Source organism: Pristiophorus japonicus, chromosome 4 (assembly GCF_044704955.1).
Source record: "Pristiophorus japonicus isolate sPriJap1 chromosome 4, sPriJap1.hap1, whole genome shotgun sequence".
NCBI classification, from domain to species: domain Eukaryota; kingdom Metazoa; phylum Chordata; class Chondrichthyes; family Pristiophoridae; genus Pristiophorus; species Pristiophorus japonicus.
Window position 1 is genome coordinate 243,526,706 of NC_091980.1, and position 24,017 is coordinate 243,550,722.

A 24,017-nucleotide genomic window follows, 5' to 3' on the forward strand; every position below is an offset into this window, starting at 1 on the left:
CTTAAAACCTACCTCTGTCCAAGCTTTTGGTCACCTGCCCTAATTTCTCCTTATGTGGCTTGGTGTCAAATTTTTTGTCTCTTAATACTCCTGTGAAGCACCTTGAGACGTTTCACTACGTTAAAGGCGTTATGTAAATACAAGTTGTTGTTGTACACTTGACTCTATTCTCTTCTTGATGATTGGCATATGTCCCATCTGATGCTGCTTGTTTTTTTCAGTTGTCTGGTTGTGTCACCTGTCCCTAAAATTGACCATTATTATCAAACTTGCTTTGACCATTATATACTTCTATAAAGTAGCTCAGTTTTAATGCCGCACAGAGTAGTCCGTCGACATGATATGCTCGTAAGCTTTGAATCAAATCTTCAGAAATCGGGATGACACTTTACACTTTTAAGATTTCTTCAAAAATATATATTTTTCATCCAATGGTTTTCTGGTTCTTGTTTTTATTTTCTTCTCCTCTCTCCCACACATATAGTATTTCTAATTTGAATGGGACATAACCTCTAAATTCCATTTTTTTTCAGTACTCTTTGAGTGAACCAACACACTTTTTCATTTTTTCTAATCAAGGCCTTTAAAAAATGTGCGTTTTATTTGATGCCAACTTTCAGCTCAGTTAATGCCCTTATTGTCCCCTGATTTCAGGAATTTTATGCTGTTTTGTTTTGGAAGCTCACATATTTATGTGCTGTTTAATAGTTTTAACCCCGTTTTAGAGAAGCAGTGTTTTTGCAGAATTTGAACTAAATATGATAATACAGTAAGCTCAAAACATTCTAATGGTGGCACTTTATGGGCTCAAGTTTCGGCCTGAGTTGCTCCTATTTTTTTAGAGCAACTAGTTTAGAATGGAGCATCTTAGAAATTGAAATTCTCGACATTTAGTTTGCTCCAGTACTAGTGAGTTAGAATAGTTCTATTTTAGAACAGATTTTTTTTCAAAAGGGGGCGTGTCCAGCCACTTACGCCTGTTTTGCAAGTTTAGGCAGCAAAAACTTACTCCAAATTAACTTAGAATGGAGTAAGTGTAGATTTTTGTACGCTCAGAAAAACCTTGCCTACACTTATAAATCAGGCGTAGGGAACGAGAGATGGTGGGGGGGAGGGGAAGGGGGGTTTACAAGCATTAAACACTTCACTTTTACAAATAAAGAGCCATCATCAATAATAAATGATAAATGAATCAATAAACCAACCAATAAATCAATCAAAAAAATTAAAAAATTTAAAATAATATAAAATCAATCAATAAATAAAAAATTAACTTTCTACTCACCGGGAGCCCTCCAACAGCGTGTTGGAACGGGGCTCCGCCAGTGTCTCTCTCTCTGTCAGTGTCTTTCTGTGTTTCTGACAGCGAGGGGTGGGGGGAGAGAGGGTGGGGTGGGGGGAGAGGAGAGGGGTAGGAGGGGGGAGAGGAGGAGGGGGAGGAGGGGAGAGAGAGAGGGGGGAGGAGGGGGAGAGGGGTAGGAGGGGGGAGAGGGGGAGGAGGGGAGAGAGAGGAGAGAGGAGGGGGAGGAGAGAGAGGAGGGGGGAGGGGAGAGGGAGGAGGGGGAGAAGAGGGGAGAGGGAGGAGGGAGTGGGGGCAAGGAGGGAGGTGGAGAAGAGAGGAGGGGAGAGCAAGGGGGGGAGAGGAGGAGGGGGGAGGGAGGCTGAACGGGCCCCGCCGATGATGACGACGACGCCGGCTGCCATGGAGGACTTTGGGCGGGGCCCGCCCCCAGCGAAATGCCGGGTGGGTGGGCGGACCCGCAGCCGACAAGATAAGATGTGTCAGGCCACTCGGCCCGGGATATGGACGACGTCCCTTCGACCAGGGATAGGGTCATCGCCCGGAGACAGGACGCGCTGGGAGGGCCAGAAGCTACTGCGCACGTGCGCAGCCTCCACTGTGCATGTGCGCAGCTGCTGGCACTGTTTTTGATGCAGGGCTGTAGCTCCGTCCCCAGCAGCTCCTGCTGCGCCGCACCAAGCTGGAAACCGGCCTACAAATATCGGAGAATCGCGAGGTAAGTGTTCGGCCCAATTTTTGTTCTACAAATTAGGCGGGCCTCTCCAATGTGCGCCGTTCTAGCGGGGGTCCGAAACTTGAACCCTATATTAGTCCAGTGTGCTTTTATTCATTGTTATTGAGATTACAACAAGATTACTTGGTCTGAATAGTTCACTAGTATCAGTGAATTTCTGTAGGAAATTGGTTAGGCTCTGATCATTACTCAGTAAATGGGCAAACATCGGATACGGGATGAATCAAATTTAGCTGTGGTATCTTTGTGATAGAATAGTCTGCTGAAACTCAGTTTCAAGGCTCACGTGAATAGTGGCAACTTGAGAGAAGTGCAGGTGGGCATCACACAGACGTTGAACTGTACTCAACAAAGAGCCAATGCTTTCAAGAGAGGAAGAACAGAAGAAAATCGATAGGCAAAACTGTCAGGGGAAACAACTTGTCCAAACGAAGGATCTAGGCCTTGTTAATGCAGAGTGGGATTTCCACTAATACTTTTGTCCATACTGTAACATTCAAAGTAAGAATTTTTGCAAATATTGCTGGGAATTCATGCTTTAAAAAGAGCTGAACAGTCCGGATGTCGACAGTTCCATAGATACAGGCAATTATTGCCTCCCTGGACTGCTATGCACTACCACTGTCATTTCACACACACACGATCCACTGTAATTCTGGAGAACATTGCAGCAGTGTAGCAATGCCTGTTTCAGGACATTTTGTCAAAGTGGATCAAAGCAAAATATTCTGTGTATTAACTGAAACTCCAAAATTCAGGTTTGGAATCTAATGTGGAATCTAACCCTATGTTCAACTCAGTTTGCTACCATTTTATATAATGCCATTTCTAAGATAATGGCATTGCTGATGAAAGCAATGAATATAATTGCCTGATCTTCCCACAGCATTGCCTGTAAGTATAATTTGCTTTAAGAATAAGATCAAAGCAGAAATTCATCCCGGACAATAACCATAAACTCTTGTCGGTGCAACTGTAGGTCAGAAGAACTTTCGACTTCATACATACAATTGAATCTTTCATCTAATGGTGCCAAGAATATTCATTTTTTGGTTTCCAAAATTTTTGCAGTGTATAGTTTTGATAGTCCTAAAGTTACGTGGTCTATTAAAGCTTACTGAATATTATGCAGTTTGGTCTGTAAGTTGGGAGATTGATTTAATGTTTTATGAAGTATGGTTTATTTATGTGGTACTCGAAAGTTGAAACGTGAATCTGAATGCATTACCAGAAAGCATTAGCTCAACTTTCACGTTCAGTTGATATCTGAATCCCACCAACAAAGAAACAATTAGACTATAGCCTGTCATTGTTTTTATTCTTTTGGTCAGCTGGTGTGTGACACGACAGAAACTCATCACCATGTTTAGGAGTCTCTAATTCAAACTACTGACAAATGCAAACCTATCGGCAAGGTTTTTGTTTGCCCAATATGGACTGCACATTCTCGTTCCATGGGGACATATCCCAGTCACTTAAGTCCAGAGAGCTTGAGCACTAGTTGGCAGAGCCAAGGCTCAGGGACTCCCATGTGTGCAAAGGGGTACTGTTGGAGTATAACCAGACAAACTCCACAGTTTCACTTGTTGATTGTAGTTCTTCAGGAGCTGCCCTGATAATTCATAGAAACATAGAAACATAGAAAATAGGTGCAGGTGTAGGCCATTCGGCCCTTCTAGCCTGCACCGCCATTCAATGAGTCCATGGCTGAACATGCAACTTCAGTACCCCATTCCTGCTTTCTCGCCATACCCCTTGATCCCCCTAGTGGTAAGGACCTCATCTAACTCCTTTTTGAATATATTTAGTGAATTGGCCTCAACAACTTTCTGTGGTAGAGAATTCCACAGGTTCACCTCTCTCTGGGTGAAGAAGTTTCTCCTCATCTCGGTCCTAAATGGCTTACCCCTTATCCTTAGACTGTGACCCCTGGTTCTGGACTTCCCCAACATTGGGAACATTCTTCCTGCATCTAACCTGTCTGAACCCATCAGAATTTTAAACGTTTCTATGAGGTCCCCTCTCATTCTTCTGAACTCCAGTGAATACAAGCCCAGTTGATCCAGTCTTTCTTGATAGGTCAGTCCCGCCATCCTGGAAATCAGTCTGGTGAACCTTCGCTGCACTCCCTCAATAGCAAGAATGTCCTTCCTCAAGTTAGGAGACCAAAACTGTACACAATACTCCAGGTGTGGCCTCACCAAGGGCCTGTACAACTGTAGTAACACCTCCCTGCCCCTGTACTCAAATCCCCTCGCTATGAAGGCCAACATGCCATTTGCTTTCTTAACCGCCTGCTGTACCTGCATGCCAACCTTCAATGATTGATGTACCATGACACCCAGGTCTCGTTGCACCTCCCCTTTTCCTAATCTGTCACCATTCAGATAATAGTCTGTCTCTCTGTTTTTACCACCAAAGTGGATAACCTCACATTTATCCACATTATACTTCATCTGCCATGCATTTGCCCACTCACCTAACCTATCCAAGTCACTCTGCAGCCTCTGAGCATCCTCCTCGCAGCTCACACTGCCACCCAACTTAGTGTCATCCGCAAATTTGGAGATACTACATTTAATCCCCGTCTAAATCATTAATGTACAGTGTAAACAGCTGGGGCCCCAGCACAGAACCTTGCGGTACCCCACTAGTCACTGTCTGCCATTCTGAAAAGTACCCATTTACTCCTACTCTTTGTTTCCTGTCTGCCAACCAGTTCTCAATCCATGTCAGCACACTACCCCCAATCCCATGTGCTTTAACTTTGCACATTAATCTCTTGTGTGGGACCTTGTCGAAAGCCTTCTGAAAGTCCAAATATACCACATCAACTGGTTCTCCCTTGTCCACTCTACTGGAAACATCCTCAAACAATTCCAGAAGATTTGTCAAGCATGATTTCCCTTTCACAAATCCATGCTGACTTGGACCTATCATGTCACCTCTTTCCAAATGCGCTGCTATAACATCCTTAATAATTGATTCCATCATTTTACCCACTACTGAGGTCAGGCTGACCGGTCGATAATTCTCTGTTTTCTCTCTCCCTCCTTTTTTAAAAAGTGGGGTTACATTGGCTACCCTCCACTCAATAGGAACTGATCCAGAGTCAATGGAATGTTGGAAAATGACTGTCAATGCATCCGCTATTTCCAAGGCCACCTCCTTAAGTACTCTGGGATGCAGTCCATCAGGCCCTGGGGATTTATCGGCCTTCAATCCCATCAATTTCCCCAACACAATTTCCCGACTAATAAGGATTTCCCTCAGTTCCTCCTCCTTACTAGACCCTCTGACCCCTTTTATATCCGGAAGGTTGTTTGTGTCCTCCTTAGTGAATACCGAACCAAATACTTGTTCAATTGGTCTGCCATTTCTTTGTTCCCCATTATGACTTCCCCTGATTCTGACTGCAGGGGACCTACGTTTGTCTTTACTAACCTTTTTCTCTTTACATATCTATAGAAACTTTTGCAATCTGTCTTAATGTTCCCTGCAAGCTTCTTCTCGTACTCCATTTTCCCTGTCCTAATCAAACCCTTTGTCCTCCTCTGCTGTTCTAAATTTCTCCCAGTCCCCGGGTTCGCTGCTTTTTCTGGCCAATTTGTATGCCACATCCTTGGCTTTAATACTATCCCTGATTTCCCTTGATAGCCACGGTTGAGCCACCTTCCCTTTTTTATTTTTACGCCAGACAGGAATGTACAATTGTTGTAGTTCATCCATGCGGTCTCTAAATGTCTGCCATTGCCCATCCACAGTCAACCCCTTAAGTATCATTCGCCAATCTATCCTAGCCAATTCACACCTCATACTTTCAAAGTTACCCTTCTTTAAGTTCTGGACCATGGTTTCTGAATTTACTGTTTCATTCTCCATCCTAATGCAGAATTCCACCATATTATGGTCACTCTTCCCCAAGGGGCCTCGCATAACGAGATTGCTAATTAATCCTCTCTCATTACACAACACCCAGTCTAAGATGGCCTCCCCCCGAGTTGGTTCCTCGACATATTGGTCTAGAAAACCATCCCTTATGCACGCCAGGAAATCCTCCTCCACCGTATTGCTTCCAGTTTGGTTAGCCCAATCTATGTGCATATTAAAGTCACCCATTATAACTGCTGCACCTTTATTGCATGCACCTCTAATTTCCTGTTTGATGCCCTCCCCAACATCACTACTACTGTTTGGAGGTCTGTACACAACTCCCACTAATGTTTTTTGCCCTTTGGTGTTCTGCAGCTCTACCCATATAGATTCCACATCATCCAAGCTAATGTCCTTCCTAACTATTGCATTAATCTCCTCTTTAACCAGCAATGCTACCCCACCTCCTTTTCCTTTTGCTCTATCCTTCCTGAATGTTGAATACCCCTGGATGTTGAGCCCTGATCATCCTGGAGCCACTTCTCTGTAATCCCAATCACATCATATTTGTTAACATCTATTTGCACAGTTAATTCATCCACCTTATTACGGATACTCCTTGCATTAAGACACAAAGCCTCAGACTTGTTTTTTTAACACCCTTTGTCCTTTTAGAACTTTGCTGTACTGTGGCCCTTTTTGTTGTTTGCCTTGGGTTTCTCTGCCCTCAAATAATGTCTTGATGTGAAGAGTAATTTTTTTTATATACAAAACCAAAATCCTCTGAAAGAGAGGGAAGTCATGGCCTCTTATCTTGGAACGGAGCCAACTTCTCCCCATGTCCTCTGAAAACATGTACTTACCAATTCTGCTTTTATGAAAATATTTGTAGAAGAATGGCCGTAATAGACTCTCTAATAGATCTAACCTCATTCTCGACTCTGAAGGAATATAAATGGCAGTGAGACAAGCTTTTTTCTGTAATGGAAAACAAAATGGAATTGCTCACACGTCCCGGAGGTACCAATTAGAACTATTTTGAAATGCTGTTTAAGGATTCGGGCACATATCTAAGCATAGTCTAGTTGTTATCAAGGGTTTAGTGTACACCGCGGGTAGATTTCCATCTCTACCACCTGGGTGTAAAGCATCACCTGGGAGGAACACGGAGAGTAAAATCAGGCACCGAGATTCACATACCTGTAACAGAGCCTACCCTATTTTCCTTCTATTAATGTAAGAGGAAGGGAACTTCTGCTGGCTCTTACAGGTGTGCGACCTCTGAGCTCCAATGGATATTTTTAGTCAAAGTGGTAAAGATGAAAATCTACTCCAGGTCGAACTGCAGAAGTGAATTAAATTTCACAACAAAACCATTTGGCTATCATATTCCTTTGCTTTCTAATATGAAAGTAAAAGTAAATAAGAAAAGGATCATGTGTTACAGAAGGATCATGCTGCTCCAAAAAAAGAATATAGCACTCTCGTACCTTTTACTCGAATGGTGTTTTCCTTAAAAAAAACTAAAATTCTAAAACTGCATCTTAACTGACAAATGATAATGCAGCTCTAGTAATACAACTATATTTCTATGAAAGCAATAGCTTTTGAAGCCAAGGATTTATTGTGTCTAAACATGTCATAAATTGTGTCTCAAACCATTCAGTTGTGGCCACTTTAATTCCTCTATTTCTGGATAGTTCAGCATAGTGGTGGTTCATTTCTACACCAGATACATAAACTTTTATTCTGTACCATTCAAATATTATAAAATGCCATTGTTTTCAATGCAGTAGAAACTGTTTCTAAAAGTAATAGAAATGTCTCTAAGGGCCCAAGTTTCCACAAGAAAAAAAACGGGCGCCCCTCCGAGCTGGGCGCCCGTTTTTCGCGCCTAAAACGGCGCCTAAAAAAATCCTCGGTATTCTCCACCGACTTACAGGTCCTGTGGCACTCGGCGCAGCCAGCACGAGCTGTGGGGGGGGCGGAGCCAGGTCCCGGCGCTGAAAACAGTGCCGGGACCTCTGCACATGCGCGCTACAGTCGGCACGCAAGTGCAGTCGCTCCAGGCGCCGGCCGAACTGTGTGGGAGGGGCCCGAAGCACGCAGCCCCTAGCCCTGGCCCAATGGCCTCACTGGGGCTGCGTGAATGAGGCTCCTCCCACGGCCAGCTCCTGCTCCCCGCCCGACCAGACCCGACACTCGCTCCCCCCCCCCCCCCCCCCGACCAGACCGACCCGACACCCGCTCCCCCCCACCCCGCCCCGACCCGACACCCGTCCCCCCCACCCCGCCCCGACCCGACACCCGCTCCCCCCCACCCCGCCCCGACCCGACACCCGTCCCCCAACCCCCCTGCCCCGACCCGACACCCGCTCTCCCCCCCCCCCCGCCCCGACCCGACACCCGAGACCCGCTCCCCCCCGCCCCGCCCGAGACCCGCTCCCCCCCCCCGCCCCGACCCGACCCGAGGCCCGCTCCCGCCCCCCCCCGACCCGACACCCGCTCCCCCCCCGCCCCGAGACCCGCTCCCCCCCGACCCGACACCCGCTCCCCCCGACCTGACACCCGCTCCCCCCCCGACCCAACACCCGCTCCCCCCCCGACCCGACACCCGCTCCCCCCCCCGACCCGACACCCGCTCCCCCCCCGACCCGACACCCGCTCCCCCCTCCGACCCGACACCCTCTCCCCCCGACACCCGCTCCCCCCCCCCACCCGACACCCGTTCCTCCCCCCCCCGACCCGACACCCACTCCCCCCCCCCCGACCCGACACCCGCTCCCCCCCCGACCCGACACCCGCTCCCCCTCCTCCCTCCCCTCTCCCCCCCCCTCCCCCCTCCTCTCTCCCCCCCTCCCCTCCCCTCTCCCCCTCCCCTCCCCTCTCCCCCCCTCCCCTCCCCTCTCCCCCTCCCCTCCCCTCTCCCCTCCCCTCCCCTCTCCCCTCCCCTCTCCCTCCCCTTCTCTCTCTCCCCTCCCCTCTCCCTCCCCTTCTCTCTCTCCCCTCCCCTCTCCCCTCTCTCCCTCCCTCTCTCTCTCTCCCTCCCTCTCTCTCTCTCTCTCCCTCCCTCTCTTGCTCAGCGGCACGAACAGCTGCAGAATTCTCCCTGGCTGAAGCACTTTCACACAGGTAGGAAGATGGTTTATTTAATCTTTTCTTGGCTTATAAATGTTTATTCAGGTTGGATTTATTTGTATAATATTTGTAGAAGTATAAATAAGGATTTATTGTCGAATTTAATGAGTTCCCTTCCCCCCCACCTCATTCTGGACGCCTAATTTGTAACCTGCGCCTGATTTTTTAATGTGTAGAACAGGTTTTTTCAGTTCTACAAAAATCTTCACTGGTGCCATTCTACTTTAGTTTGGAGTACATTTTCACTGTGGAAACTTTCAAATCAGGCGTCAGTGGCCGGACACGCCCCCTTTTGAAGAAAAAATTCTGTTCTAAACTAGAACTGTTCTACCTGACTAGAACTGCAGAAAAAAAAATGTGGAGAATTGCGATTTCTAAAATAGTCCGTTCTCCACCAGTTGCTCCTAAAAATCAGGCACGAATCATGTGGAAACTAGGGCCCTAAATGTATACATTTGTGGTGTAATTAACTATGATTTGATGTTCATACTTACATTAGATGGAGAAATACTCTTCAGTGTTGTACATTTGGGAATAGTCTTTTTGACCTTTTGAGATGATCTCTTACTAACCAAATGCTAAGATGTTTACAATTTGCGGATAGGCTGACCTGAGATTAATGAAATAGCCACAGTGCTGCTCTGCTGCAAATAAGCAACAGCAAAACTGTACGATCAGCATGATATTCTATAGGAATCCAGAGAAGGTCTTAATGCCACAATCCTAAATTCATCGTAGATTCAAACAGTGCAGGCCTGGATTTACAAAAGAAAATACAAAGTTAACGGTTTCAAATATTTAGTTTCTTTTCTTATCTCCAAACATCGATGTGATTATGCTGCATGCATTGATCTTTGCTTCTTTAGTGTTATGTTAATGGGATGCTGACAAAGGCTAGGTTTTTGTAACAATTATTTGGGTATCCTTAATTTATGAATAAGGGTCTGGTTCTATGAAACAGATGGTGAAGTGCAAAAGGTTGGTCGGTTTATGCATAAAGGGTGAAAGAGGGTATGACAAGTAAACAGTAGCAAGTGTAGCATGTGCATTTTTCAGTGCAAAGGATATGGTCTAGAATACTAAACTGTGCCATCTGTTCTTTGGTTCAGCTGTGCATGTGTCCATCTGAATAATGTATTTGCAGTGCTCTGCCTTCCACACGGGCTTCAATAAATACTGACTTGTATCAAACCATTCTGTCCTCTTGATCGTTCACAAAATAGCCTTCATGACATTAAAATACATAGTTCCCACTGCCAGTAAGAGATCATTCATGTTATTTGAAGGCCAGGGCCATTTTGTTCCATGCCGTGTGAATTTTTTAACCCACCATTATATAATTAAATAGTTGTGAGCTGTTCTTCAATGTGTTATTCAAAGTACAGGATGCCTGAATACCTCTTGCCAAATACCCAACAGCAATAGTCATATTGAATAGTGTGATTGAATAGCGTTATTTGAATTCCTGCAAGTACAACATTCTAGTTCCATCACTGTGTAGCTATCATTCTAGCTGTTTATTAAATAGACCTTTTTGAATGATGATAGAGAGCCAATTTAGGTAAGTTGTGAATTTTATAACTAGATTTTGGGAAAAATTTCACCACCAGGCTTTTTAGAAAACCAACGGTTCCGCTATTAAGCGTTTACTGGCAAAGGAAATTCTGAAAGCTTGTGAGATTTATTTTTCTCTCTTGGGAAAACTCCATTGTTCCTCTTTTTACCATTTGGTGCAAGAAATCACAGGGGGGGAAATAAATAAATAACCACACCAAGTGACTCTCGCAATCTCTCAGTGGGTGCGAAGTAATGGCTTTGGCATCCTCTGTCGTGCTGTCTACAATTCTGTTCCCCACCACAATCCACCTTTAATAGTGCAAATCAAGTTTCTGGCCTCATTCTTGCTGTCCTGTATTTCCCCCTAAATAAGGTGAGATCCTGGCCCACTGAGGCTCGGTCTGTCTGATCTGACTGTTTGCATAGACCCTCTCTGCACCCGTCTGCAAGGTAGCTGTGTCCGAGGAAGCAAATTTGTGCTTTTTTTTAAGTGGAACTTGGACTGGATAAGTAGTATATAAGTGAGAGGTCTGATGTCAAACTGAGTGAAGGTATTGAGTAGAGTACCTACCTAGAGTTCAGCCATGAACTCATTGAATGGCGGTGCAGGCTCGAAGGGCCGAAAGGACAACTCCTGCACCTACTTTCTATGTTTCTATGGTCTAAGTCCTTGTATCCCTGTTGTTTCTAGTTATATAAATGCATGCCAAAACTAATTGCAAGGTTGCCAAATTTACAGAGGACACTAAAACAGGAAGAGTGGTAGAAATAGGCTATGCGGTTAACAATTTACAGAAAAATTTAAATCAGTTATACATTGTGAGACAGATGACAAATTACATTTAGTACAAACAAATTGCATATTAATGTGCAATATGATGTACAATGAATGAAATAAAATAAGCTATGGTAGTAGTGTAGTGGTTAAGACACTGGATTCGCAACATGGCAAGTTATGGAATTGAATTAAATAAATTTGGTAATTTATGGTTAGCGCCAAAATTATTTTTTCCATGAAAGCTGCTGGTTTATCATAAAATCCCAACTGGTTCACTTCAGGGAAAGTAACCCTGCCACCTGTACCTGCCACCTCTGCCCAGCCTGGCCTGCAAGTGACTCCAGTTCCACTTTATGTGGTTGGCTTTAATGCCCTCTGAAGTGGTCTAGCAAGCAACTCAATTGTAAAAACAGTCACTACGACTTAAGAAGGCTTTTCAGGACATCTAAGGATGGGCAATAAATGTGGCCCAGTGAGCATTATCCACATAGAATCATAGAATGGTTACAGCACAGAAGGAGGCCATTCAGCCCATTGAGTCAATGCCGACTCTCTGCAAGAGCACTTCAGCTAGTCCCACTCCCCTGCCCGTTCCCCGTAGCCCTGCAAATGTTTTTCCTTCAACTACCTGTTGGAAGCCACAATTGAATCTGCCCCCACCACCCTTTCAGGCAGTGCATTTCAGATCATAACCACTCGGTGCGTTAAAAAGCTTTTCCTCATGTCGCCTTTGGTTCTTCTGTCAATCACCTTCAATCTGTGTCCTCTGGTTGTTGACCCTTCCGCCAATGGGAACAGTTTCTCTCTATCTACTCTGTCCAGGCCCCTCATGATTTTGAACACCTCTATCAAATCTCCTCTCAACCTTCTCTGCTCTAAGGAGAACAACTCCAGCTTCTCCAGTCTATCCATGTAACTGAAGTCCCTCATCCCTAGAACCATTCTTGTAAATCGTTTCTGCACCCTCTCTCAGGCCTTCACATCCTTCCTAAAGTGTGGTGCCAAGAATTGGACACAATACTCCAGTTGAGGCTGAACCAGTGTTTTATAGAGTGCTTTTGTACTCTATGCCTCTATTTATGAAGCCCAGTAATCCCATATGCTTTTTTTTAACCATTCCGATATATAGAATAAACAAACTATTTCATTCATTGTATACTAATCTTGCTAAACAAACTAAGTTCATGATGCATTAGTAGCATGGCATATTCTGCCTGCTCGTTCTTGCATTTCTGCTGTGGTAGACTTGTTTGTAACCATGGCACACAGCACAAGGTCTGCAAGGGTACTTAGGTTGAAATTTTGATGCATGGGAGGTGAGTTGTGTTATACTGCTATCAAAACAATAGTGACATTTTTCTTGTGCATGGGATAAACTACAGTTTCCATTGCACCTCATTAAACCCCCTTCCACAAAATAAAGGTTTACTGGGGAATGCGTTTTGATCACCGAAATGAAATATAATCTTTTTTGTAGGTATTGCAACCAGTTCCACTGCTTCAGATTGTGGGTTAGAATTCAAAGCAAGTATGGTCATTTTGAAATGATTATGACAATAAAGACATGCTAAAATACTGTGTGATTTTTGTCATTTCAAAAATAATTTCATGTTTTGTTTATTGTTTCATTTACAGACCAAATGAGCAAAACAGTTTTCTGAACAATATTTATACATGGGGAAGGTGTACCCTTTAGTCAGTGTATTGAATAATAGAGATAAATATTATTCACAAATTAGTTTTCTCATTGGATTATGATGTGCATATTTTTTTCTTTTCCTAAAGAAAGTAATCAAGGTTTCAATCAGGGTTCCATTAAATACTGTGTATGTCAGTGAAGGAAAGTACCAAAACACTCAGATTATTTTACGACTTTTACATTGCCGACGAGGGCAGTGCTCAGTAACGGGGTAATTGAAATATTCCACCAGCTGCTGCTCTTTTTTTAAAGCCACTATATTTAATCCTGTTTCTATGGAAACCATGCAGATTAAATGATGCCTCTATTTTCAATTAGATAGGTTCCCATCTGCAGATACCCTGTATTCATAGGTACTATTTTATAGACTGCAGTATTATACTAACTGCTGTTATGGACGCAGTCTATCTAGTTTACTATCTGGCTGATGATGCTGATTTGAGCAGACTGCCTAGATGTAGGGCATATTAAATTTAACTCTAGGACGTGTATATGTTCGGATCAAAGCTAAATATATTCCAGTTGATCAGGTGACTCTACTGTGGTGTGAGCAGCAACCATAATGAAGAGGCTTTGCCGAGAAGCCACTTCTTTACAATTAGCATCAGCTAGATGCCCTTCTTTGTCTTTGGACATGTCTATAAAACATCATCAATAGGAAAAACCTTGAAATTCTGACTCTGAAATGCAATTGAAAATCAATCAGTAAGATCATAAAATGCTGAACAATTCTGCACATTGATAATGTGTGTGCTGGGATTTTTGCAGGTTCCACACAATGCCATGTCTCTAGTTTATTCAGTCATTTATTTCCTAACTGGATCCATTTTAAACTTTTTTTTATAAAACCTTAAAATGAAAATGAATCTCAAGAAAATCAGTATTTTATGAATAACATTAATGTACTAATAGTTAGTCTTGTAATTCATCTCTTGCCGTCCTCCGCTTTCTCGTTGTCCTCTGCAGCTGTATTGTCAGCAGTGGATACATTACACTCGGTCCTCTCATCTCAGTCATTATTAGCTCACTCCGACCAGTCCCACGGGTGATGGGCCGAAGGGACCTGGCCAAAGGTCAGTGTCTTCAGTGTGCCAGTGCAGCCTTCAGTCACCTGAGGAATAGAGTGTTTGAAGACCAGGACCTCAAACCCGGCACCAAGCTCATGGTCTACAGAGCAGTGGTGATACCCACCCTCCTATATGGCTCAGAGACATGGACTATGTACAGCAGGCACCTCTAAACACTGAAGAAGTATTACCAACGCTGCCTCCGCAAGATCCTGCAAATCCATTGGCAGGATAGATGCACCAACGTCCCCAGCATCGAAGCGCTGATCACACTTGATCAGCTCCGCTGGACGGGCCACATCGCCCGCATGCCTGACATGAGACTCCCAAAACAAGCGCTCTACTCGGAGCTCCGACACGGCAAGGGAGCCCCAGGTGGGCAGAGAAAATGTTTCAAGGACACCCTCAACGCCTCCTTGAAAAATGTAACATCCCTACCGACACTTGAGAATCCCTGGCCCAAGACCGCCCAAAGTGGAGAAAAAGCATCTGGGAAGGCGCTGATCACCTCGAGTCTCTTCACCGAGAGCAAGCTGAAGCCAAGCGTTGACGGCTAAAGGAGCGCATGGCAACCCAGGCACCCCACCCACGTGTTCCTTCAACCACTGTTTGCCCCACCTGTGACAGACACTGTAGGTCCCGCATTGGACTCTTCAGTCACCTAAGAACTCATTTTTAGTGTAGAAGCAAGTCATCCTCGACTCCGAGGGACTGCCTATGATGATGATTGTAATTCATAATCCATTTTATTTTGAGAAGGTTATTACTCCATTAGCACTTGCTATATCAAAACATTGTTTAATGTTTTTGTAGTATGGTTTTGAGGGGGACTAAGTAAAAGCACCCTTCATACTTTTATACATTGATTCCTAATATGCTGCAGTTTTTTTAAGAGAAATAAGGTGAATTGATTGATAAGACAACATACAGAGCTCTATATTACTGAATATTACTGAGCCTGTACCTGCCCACGCTCCAATCAGCGACCTGGACCTTGATGATGTCCAATCCAGCCGCCCTCTTCGCTGCCGTTGCCCTCCTGCACTGAATATTACTGAGCCTGGATCTGAATTGAATCTAATTAGAATGAACCTGAAGTGATGTGGCTGATAATTCTGTGCCTGCATCAGGTCGGCTGTTATCTGGACTTCAGAGAGAATCGAGTGTATTTAGATACAAACAATCTGGCTTACTGCCATTGATAGAATCCCATTCTGCGTTGTTATATTGTTGTACCTTATTTATGTTTAGGGAGTAATCTTAGGCAACTGTTTTCTCCCATTTACACTTCCTGCTTCTTGCAAACAGCGCGTTTGCATATTCATCCATAGCTTTCTGCCAAACTAAGATTCACAATCAGCTGGTATGAGAGACTTGCTTGTCTTTTGCCTGCTGATAGTAAATGTTTCTATTGGGCACGGAAGTTGAACCTCTGCAAGGATCACCAATGGAAGTGTGTACTTGGTGCCACTCTTAACACACTTCAGGAAAAGCCCTACGAATTGGCTTACCCGTTATGTATTTGTTTAAATGAAATACACTCTTGTAACTCATGCTTCTTCTATTTACTTAAGGTGGCAGCCATAGCTCAGTGGTAGCACTCTTACCTCTGGGTCAGACATTCTTGGGTTCCAGTGACTTGAGCACATAATCTAGGCTGACACTTCACTGATGTACTGAGGGAGTGCTGCACTGTCAGAAGTGCCATCATAAAATGAGACATTAAACCGAGGCTTTGCTCTTTCAGGTGGATATAAAAGATCCCATGGCACTATTTATAGAAGAGCAGGGGAGTTTTCCTGGCATCCTGGCCAATATTTATCCCTCAACCAACATCATTAAAATAGATTAACTGGTCATTTATTTCCATTTACCTTGGTGTGCACAAATTGGCTGCCATATTTCCTGGCGGCCCCGACCTGCGAGAGACCGCCAGCGGCAGGTCGGGGCCATAAAAGGTGAGCGGTGGCCTGGAGCAACGTGGCAGCATACCATTGCAAGGTACAGCCTGAGCTAGTGCAGAAGGGCAATGGCAGCGAAGAGGGCGATTGGATTGGACGTCATCAAGGTCCAGGTCGCTGATTGGAGCGTGGGCAGGTACAGCAGGAGCGGCGAGTGATCGTGGAGCGATGTGATCGGGGCCCAGGAGAGGCGTGAGTTTGGGGCCAGAAGAGGCGAGGGCCCAGGGGCAGCACGGGTCAGCCCACACTGCAATTGTGTGCATACTAAGTCCGTGCAGCAGAGCTGGTCTCCAGTTGTCTTGGTTAATCCTTGTCACTGGACCAAGTTCTAGCTCTGTCAAGCCCGCGTGGTGGCTGGTGTGCAACAGCCACCACACGTTAAAAAAATCCACGCACAGACATCTTCCACCTTTCAGGATTTAATCAGGGTCCTTCATTGAAACATCTGTGAACTCATCCCTTTTTGACGTGGAAACGAATCATCCTCGATACGAGGGACTGCCTATGATGATGATTATAACAGTAATTACACTTCAGAAAGTTACTTCATTGGCTGTAAAGTGCTTTGGGACATACTGAGGTTGTGAAAGGCACTATATAAATGCAATTTCCTTTTCAAAAATATTACAAGACTAGAGATTTCCAGTTTTCTCAGGTCCTTCCTACAAAAAGAGGGGTTGTCTCATTATCCCTTACTTCTTGTCACTGGGTTCTGTGATGTTCACACATTTTAAAATGGTGTTTGTGATGAAGGCATGATATAAATTAAAGTTCAAATTGATTGACTTGGTTCTATTTCTTTCTTTAGAAATGGAAGGCTTCCACTGAAGGTGAAGAATATGAAGCTGAAGGTAAGAATGAGCTACATACTCAAAGAAAATATATTGCAAATACTGAAAGGCTTAGTTCTTTTTTTAAGATATATATTTAGGCATTAAAAAACAACTTCCTTGATAGTTCAGTCAGTTGTCTGATGATTGGCTGAGATGTACAGACCAGTAAGATCCCAAGTTTGATCTGTAATTGTTGAATTCGCTGGGCTCAGCTGAGATGAAAGTCGGGTACTACAGGACCTCAGCACCCCTGGGCCAGGGATCTTACATCTGATCACTGGGTGATGTGAGCAGGTGACATGGTGTGAGGACATAATTGGGCTCAGTTATGATGTCCCATTGGGTGAGCTATAGGAGACCACCCAGTACCATTGGACCCCTAATCCAGCAAGGAATCAAAGGTTTCAGTGCAGATTGTTGGGGGAGGAGGGGGAATTCCCACCTGAAGGCGTTGACACATGCTGTCAGAGGGTTCCACAGCATCAACTGTCCTTTGGTACCATACCTAGGTATCCATTTTTAATGTCTAACCCTAGACAGTAAAGGTTGGCAGGCATTTTGTTCTCTCGCTTCTCTAATCCAGGGACACTGAGGTCAACTGTAGCAACCCTACCTCTGCTTTGGCTGATATCAGTTAACCCAGCACAAATGAGGACTGAAGCTGGTGACTCTTATGGTCTGTATGGCTCAATTGTGCACTGGCATCGCATCTAGTAACCAAAACAGTCAGAGAGATTTTATGCATGTATTTTCACTGGAGCTTTAATGCCACAAATTATTTCCTATAGTAGACGGTAACCGATAATACTAATGATCTTTGACTCATTGGTCAAAATCCATTTGGAATTTGCCATAAAAAATTATTAATTTTATTTATGTTAATGACAGTGGTTTTTTGATAAGTCTGAAGGTAGGATTACTATGTGCTGTTCAAATCGGGACATCCTAGAATGCAAATGACACATGTTTACTGAACATTTCCTAAATGTTTCTCATTCACTCTCACCAAATCTGCATTTTCGCATAGTTGTTTACTAAAGAACAGACACCTTGTTGGGATTAGATTCTATAGTGATGTTATGATGCTATGACACAAGAATATATGTTGAAGTTCAGTATTGTGAACAATGCCAATACAGAATTATTGGCCTCGATATTAAGCCCCCACAATGGGCGGGGGGGAGGGGGGGAAATTAAAAATTTTCAATCGGGAAACGCTTCCTGAACCCACCGGATATATGACTGCCGCCATTTGTACTGCAGCAGGCTGTGAGGCGTGCATGTGTCACGTCTTGGAGAGGTGGAGCACTTCATTATCATATTTAAATCTGGATCTCACAGTGCAGCTGGGAGCCTGATTTAAATGTAATATCCCGCCGGCCGGGCTGCGGTGCCAGGCAGGAAATGGAAGAAGAAAATGTAAATGAGGTCCTGCCGTTACTATCGGCAGGAACTCTACATCCCTGGGCTTTCCGGGTTTTCAACCTGCTACACTCTCCCTACCTCTCCATAAATATTGGGGTCATTGTCTCCCGGGAATCTTGCGGTATTTAGGAAAATAAGTACTGGTATATATTTTACTTTAAAGGATGGTTCATGTATATGTCAATGTGCTAGGATTATAGGATGGTTGGTGCATTGCAAACAATGTGTATAAACTTTTCAGTGTGGCGGGGGGGCAGCCCTCTGCAAATACTGACACACTCCTGAGGACTCGCTGTCCTCCGTTATGAAAAACTGTATCAGATACCCAAGGAAAAGAGTACAGTCATTTCAGAGAGCAGCAGTAGAAATAGCTTGCAAGTAAATAAACAGATACAGAAATCTTATGACCTTCAGCCACTTCCAGCAGATAGCCCAGGGTTTGGGGACCCAAGTTTGAAAATCTATGCAATAATATTCAGCAGTGCGACCTTTGACTCTAATTGAAGAGTCTCCTTGTTTTGATTGGTGGGGTTGCGTAATTGAGTTTGACCAGTAGGAAGCCTATTTCCTGGTGGATACAAATCCACAGCATATAACTGTGCTTCATTCAGCATTGGTCAACAATTTGAATCCAAGAAACAAAGATAGCTGATGTGGGAAATAGTAAATTTTGTTTTGAGTTTCCTGGAAGCTATAAATGGTGAGCTCCTGATTTCTGCCAGATCACTGAGCAGAGATGGTAAGCCATGCCCGGGAACTCAGAGGGAGGAACAACAATAGAGAGAAAATTGAAGAAGTTGTTGCCTAACCTGGTTATTTTTGCCTCCTTGCAATTATTCACAGTGGGATATTGTCAGGGGTCTCCTGTCTGCTCATTCACAGAATGATGGTCGGTGCCCTAAAGGAGTAAGAATGTTTTTTTTTCTCTTGCCATCACCTTCTTTTCGGTAGATGTTGATTCCTTGCTGAATCATCCTTGCAGTAATCTATCCTTCATGTGTGAAACCAGACAGTGAGTGCTATTTGACCACTAGGGTGTCACAGCCAAGTTCAATCCTGTCCTTGCCCAACATCCATACACTTCTCAGCAGGAATTACTAGGCAGTTAATAGGAGTCTGAACTCTCTCCTCCTTGTCCCCTGGTGCTGAGCTCAGTTTTAGTGTCCCCTGCCACCCCAGCTGATAACACCTAATTCACCATAGGTAGGGATTCGAGACTGTAACCTTCTCCGATATGCTTCATTTACTGATAGAGTTTTCTGGAGGTGTTCACGAGAATAATGGTGATGAATGATGCCAGAATATTGCACTAAAACTAATTGTTGTATTAAGAAATGTGAACCCAGACGATGATCTGAATATTGAAATTGTATTAATAATTTCTCTCATCTTGTTCCAACCTAGCTGAGGTTTATTTCAAGAAATATTTGTGTATCAACCAATTGTTTCACTTAATTCTGACAGATTCAGACTCCACATGTATGTACACTTGATAATGTAGACTTAAAACTGTAAGCTGTCACTACCTGCATATTGCAATTGGCTGAAATAGAAACATTCCTTGAAATAACCTGGCATAAACCTCAGAAAGGCTGGAACAAGGAGAGGGGAATCAAAAGCCAAATTTCTATTTACAATTCCCATGTTCAGATCTCCCATTTTTATCATCCAGTTTACCATTTCTTAATAGAGCAGCCCTGTCAACAAGCCATGGCAATCTACTAGAATGCTTAAGTACAAAGTGATAGCACACTTTGTTGTTTAGACATTGATTTGAAGTTTCTTCAAAGTGATCCTCAGGCTTTCTAGAGCGTGAATCGTGTAGGAAGGAGTAATACAGTGAACTAACGTACTTTTCCAAAGTTTGATTTTTCTGAAATATCCTTTGCCTCGTGATAGTTGTTGGGTTGTTGCGCAGTTGAAAACAGTAAATAGGATTGCCAAATAAATAGTATTTTATGTCTGGAATGCACCTATGAATGACTCTACGAGGCAATGTGTTGTACTCAAACTGTTGTGACCTTGGTCCTTTATTCGTAACTCCAGAGTGAGGCACAAGCATGGTGGGCAGCCTTTTATACTGGGCCCTGCACACCTATGCAGATGACCTTCAGGTCTCCCACCGCAGTGCCCTCTGGTGGACAGCCTCTGCCACAGGGGCAGGAAACCCCGGTCTCCACCAGTTGCACTCTCTAGTGGTGCCAGCATAGTATATACACAGTGTAAACCTTATTGATAGTACATCAGGAACAAATCTCCATCTTATGCAACTATACAGTGACTACACCGAGAGTATATCTATAGTCTGCATATATAACAATCATCATTATCATCATAGGCAGTCCCTCGGAATCGAGGAAGACTTGCTTCCACTCTTAACATGAGTTCTTAGGCGGCTGTACAGTCCAATACGAGAACCACAGTCTCTGTCACAGGTGGGACAGATAGTTGTTGAGGGAAGGGGTGGGTGGGACTGGTTTGCTGCACGCTCTTTCCGCTCTCGATGACGAGACTCGAGGTGCTCAGTGCTCCCCCGGATGCACTTCCTCCACTTAGGTTCGGTCTTTGGCAAGTGTCTCCCAGGTGTCAGTGGGGATGTTGCACTTTATCAGGGAGGCTTTGAGGGTGGCCTTGCAATGTTTCCATGGCCCACCTTTGGCTCGTGAAGGAGTTCCGAGTAGAGCGCTTGCTTTGGGAGTCTCGTGTCTGGCATACGAACTATGTGGCCTGCCCAGCGGAGCTGATCAAGTGTAGTCAGTGCTTCGATGCTGGGGATGTTGGCCTTGTCGAGGACGCTAATGTTGGTGCATTTGTCCTCCCAGGGGATTTGTAGGATCTTGCGGAGACATCGTTCGTGGTATTTCTCTAGCGAGTTAAGGTGTCTACTGTACATGGTCCATGTTTCCGAGCCATACAGGAGGGCAGGTATTACTACTGCTTGGTGGCAGTCTTCAAACACAGTTTTCCTCAGGCGGCCGAAGGCTGCAATGGCGCACTGGAAGCGGTGTTGGATCTCGTCGTCAATGCCTGCTCTTGTTGATAGGAGACTCCTGAGATATGGGAAGTGGTCCACATTGTCCAGGGCCGCGCCATGGATCTTGATGACTGGGGGACAGTGTTGTGTGATAAGGACAGGCTGGTGGAGGATGTTTAGCGTAAATAAGGCCCATGCTTTTATACGCCTCAGTAAATACATCGACTATGTCCTGGAGTTCAGCCTCTGTATGTTCGCAGATGCAGGCGTCATCCGCATACTGTAGCTCGACAACAGAGGTTGGGGTGGTCTTGGACCTGGCCTGGAGATGGCGAAGGTTGAACAGCTTCCCACTGGTTCTGTAGTTTAGTTCCACTCCAGCGGGGAGCTTGTCGACTGTGGGGTGGAGCATGGCAGCGAGGAAGATTGAGAAGAGGGTTGGGGCAATGACGCAGCCCTGTTTGACCCCGGTCCAGACATGGATTGGGTCTGTGATGGATCCATTGGTAAGGACCGTGGCCTGCATGTCGTCGTGGAGCAGGCGGAGGATGGTGTCGAACTTTTGGGGGCATCCAAAACGGAGGAGGGCGCTCCATAAACCCTCGCGGTTGACAGTGTCAAAGGCCTTTGTAAGGTCAAAGAAGGCCATGTATAAGGGCTGGTGCTGTTCCCTGCATTTTTCCTGCAGATGTCGCGCTGCAAAAATCCTCAACCGAGACTCTGCCCTTGACTCGAGAGTACTCGACTCTATCCCGCAGCATGCTACTCGCCACCACCTCAGTAAAACCCCAACATTGCACGAGGTAGGAAAAGCCATAAGACAGCTTAAGAACAACAAGGCTTCGGGAGTGGATGAAATCCCTGCTGAGGCACTGAAGTATGGCGGAGAGGCACTGCTGGCCTGAATACATGACCTCATCTTTCTCATCTGTAGGGAGGAGAGCATACCGGGAGATCTCAGAGATGCAGTGATCATGACCATCGTTAAAATAGGGGACAAGTCCGACTGCAGCAACTACAGAGGAATCTCCCTGTTATCAGCCACTGGGAAGGTCGTCTACAGAGTCCTCCTCAACCGTCTCCTCCCGGTGGCTGAGGAGCTCCTTCCAGAGTCACAGTGTGGATTTCGCCCCCTACTGGGCACAACGGACATGATTTTTGCAGTATACGTATATGTTTGAATGGAAAATTAAACATATTAGCCATTGCATGGAAATGTGGTAGTTATCATACATACTTAGATGCCCAAATAGGTGCTCGTAAGTACATCCATGTTAGTGTCTGTTTGTTCTAAAAGCACTCTTTTGGTTGCTTATTAATGCATCTATACTCACTGATTGATCGTTCCATTCTGTAATAAGGCATTATAAAAGTGATATAAATGTTTTCCAGGTCAGTTGAGATTTTGGAACCCAGATGATTTGAACAGTTCCCAGAGTGTGTTTGGCGCTGACCCCAAGTGGATCGAAGAACGACTTCAATCAGTTTCCGAAGAGCTGGGAGTCACCAAAGACAGTTACCTGAGCAGCAAAGAGCTGATTTCCATTTGTGATCAGTGTGGGCTTCAGAATGTAGATGCAGAGGTGAGATTATCTGAGTTGAAAGGACTTTTGTAAAAAATTGTGAACTTCTCAGGATCATTTTGTTAATGTTTATCAATGATATAAAGTCATCTGTTTTAAATGGAAAAAGAAACAATAATTTAAGTTTCATTTCCCAAAGGTGTGCTGTGCACCTTTTCCTCACCAAACAGGTTATCAACCGATAAGTTATGGATCACTTCTGTCTGATACCTCTGGTCAGAGATGCACAAGAGTAACGAGATTTTTTTATATATATTTGATGGTGTGACTGAGATCTTGGGCCCAAATTTCCCCGACCTCTTTTTCCGGCGCACTTACTCGAGTTGCACGGATCTTGTGCGCTCAAAACGGCGCCAAAAAACGTAGTCACGATTCTGGCCACTCTGCTGTGTGTCCTGGGTCCTGGCGCGGCGTATATAGTGGAGTGGGGGGGCGGACTAACAGCCCTGCACCAAAAACAATGCCGGCAGCTGTCCGCATGTGCAGTGGAGTCTGCGTTCATGCACAGTAGCTCCTCGCCCTCTCAACACGTCCTGCAGGCTGTGAACAGGACCCGATGCTCGCCGCCCCTATCCCTGGCCGAATGGTCTCCCGCACTGGCCCACGAGCTATTGAACAGACGGAAACCTGCTGTGCTAACTTGTTTCTGGGAAAAATATGGGGAAATTGTTTCTATTTTACACATCATTTGGAAGTATCTTGGCATACAGCCTTTGGAGCCAATTACTTAGAGAATGGAAACATCGCTCGGCTTAATTTGTTTTAGGGAGATCCCTGTACAGGTAAAAAAATGATTGTGAAGGAGACCTGTAAAAATGTGCAAAGTAATGAGTGACATGAAAAAAGCCCTGTACATGTAAGTAGCTGCATGTGTTGTTTAAACTACTGTGATTGTGTGTTTGCAGAGTTCCTTTATTTTCTTTTAATCTTTCCTTAAAACTTTGTAAGTCTTGGTGCTTTAGGTGCAGGTCTTCTATTTTCTATTTGTTATTGAATGCCTTTTGTGCTTTGATTAGTGCTTTGTAAATCTTGGTGCTTTAGAATGTACTAATCTGCGCTGATTTCTTAACTCTCCGCAAGGGTTTTCTGTACG

At 44.7% G+C, this 24,017-nt stretch overlaps 1 protein-coding gene across 2 annotated transcripts in view; it reads left to right on the forward strand.

Moving 5' to 3' along the window:
- The window catches only part of nin (ninein (GSK3B interacting protein)), a 189,226-nt gene that overhangs the window by 91,251 nt on the left and 73,958 nt on the right, over nt 1–24,017 (forward strand). For both annotated transcript variants that reach the window (XM_070879230.1, XM_070879231.1), the window contains exons 5-6: nt 16,918–16,960; nt 22,734–22,924. In XM_070879230.1, the coding sequence (XP_070735331.1) occupies nt 16,918–16,960; nt 22,734–22,924 (234 nt within the window). The remainder of the gene's footprint in view (nt 1–16,917; nt 16,961–22,733; nt 22,925–24,017) is intronic.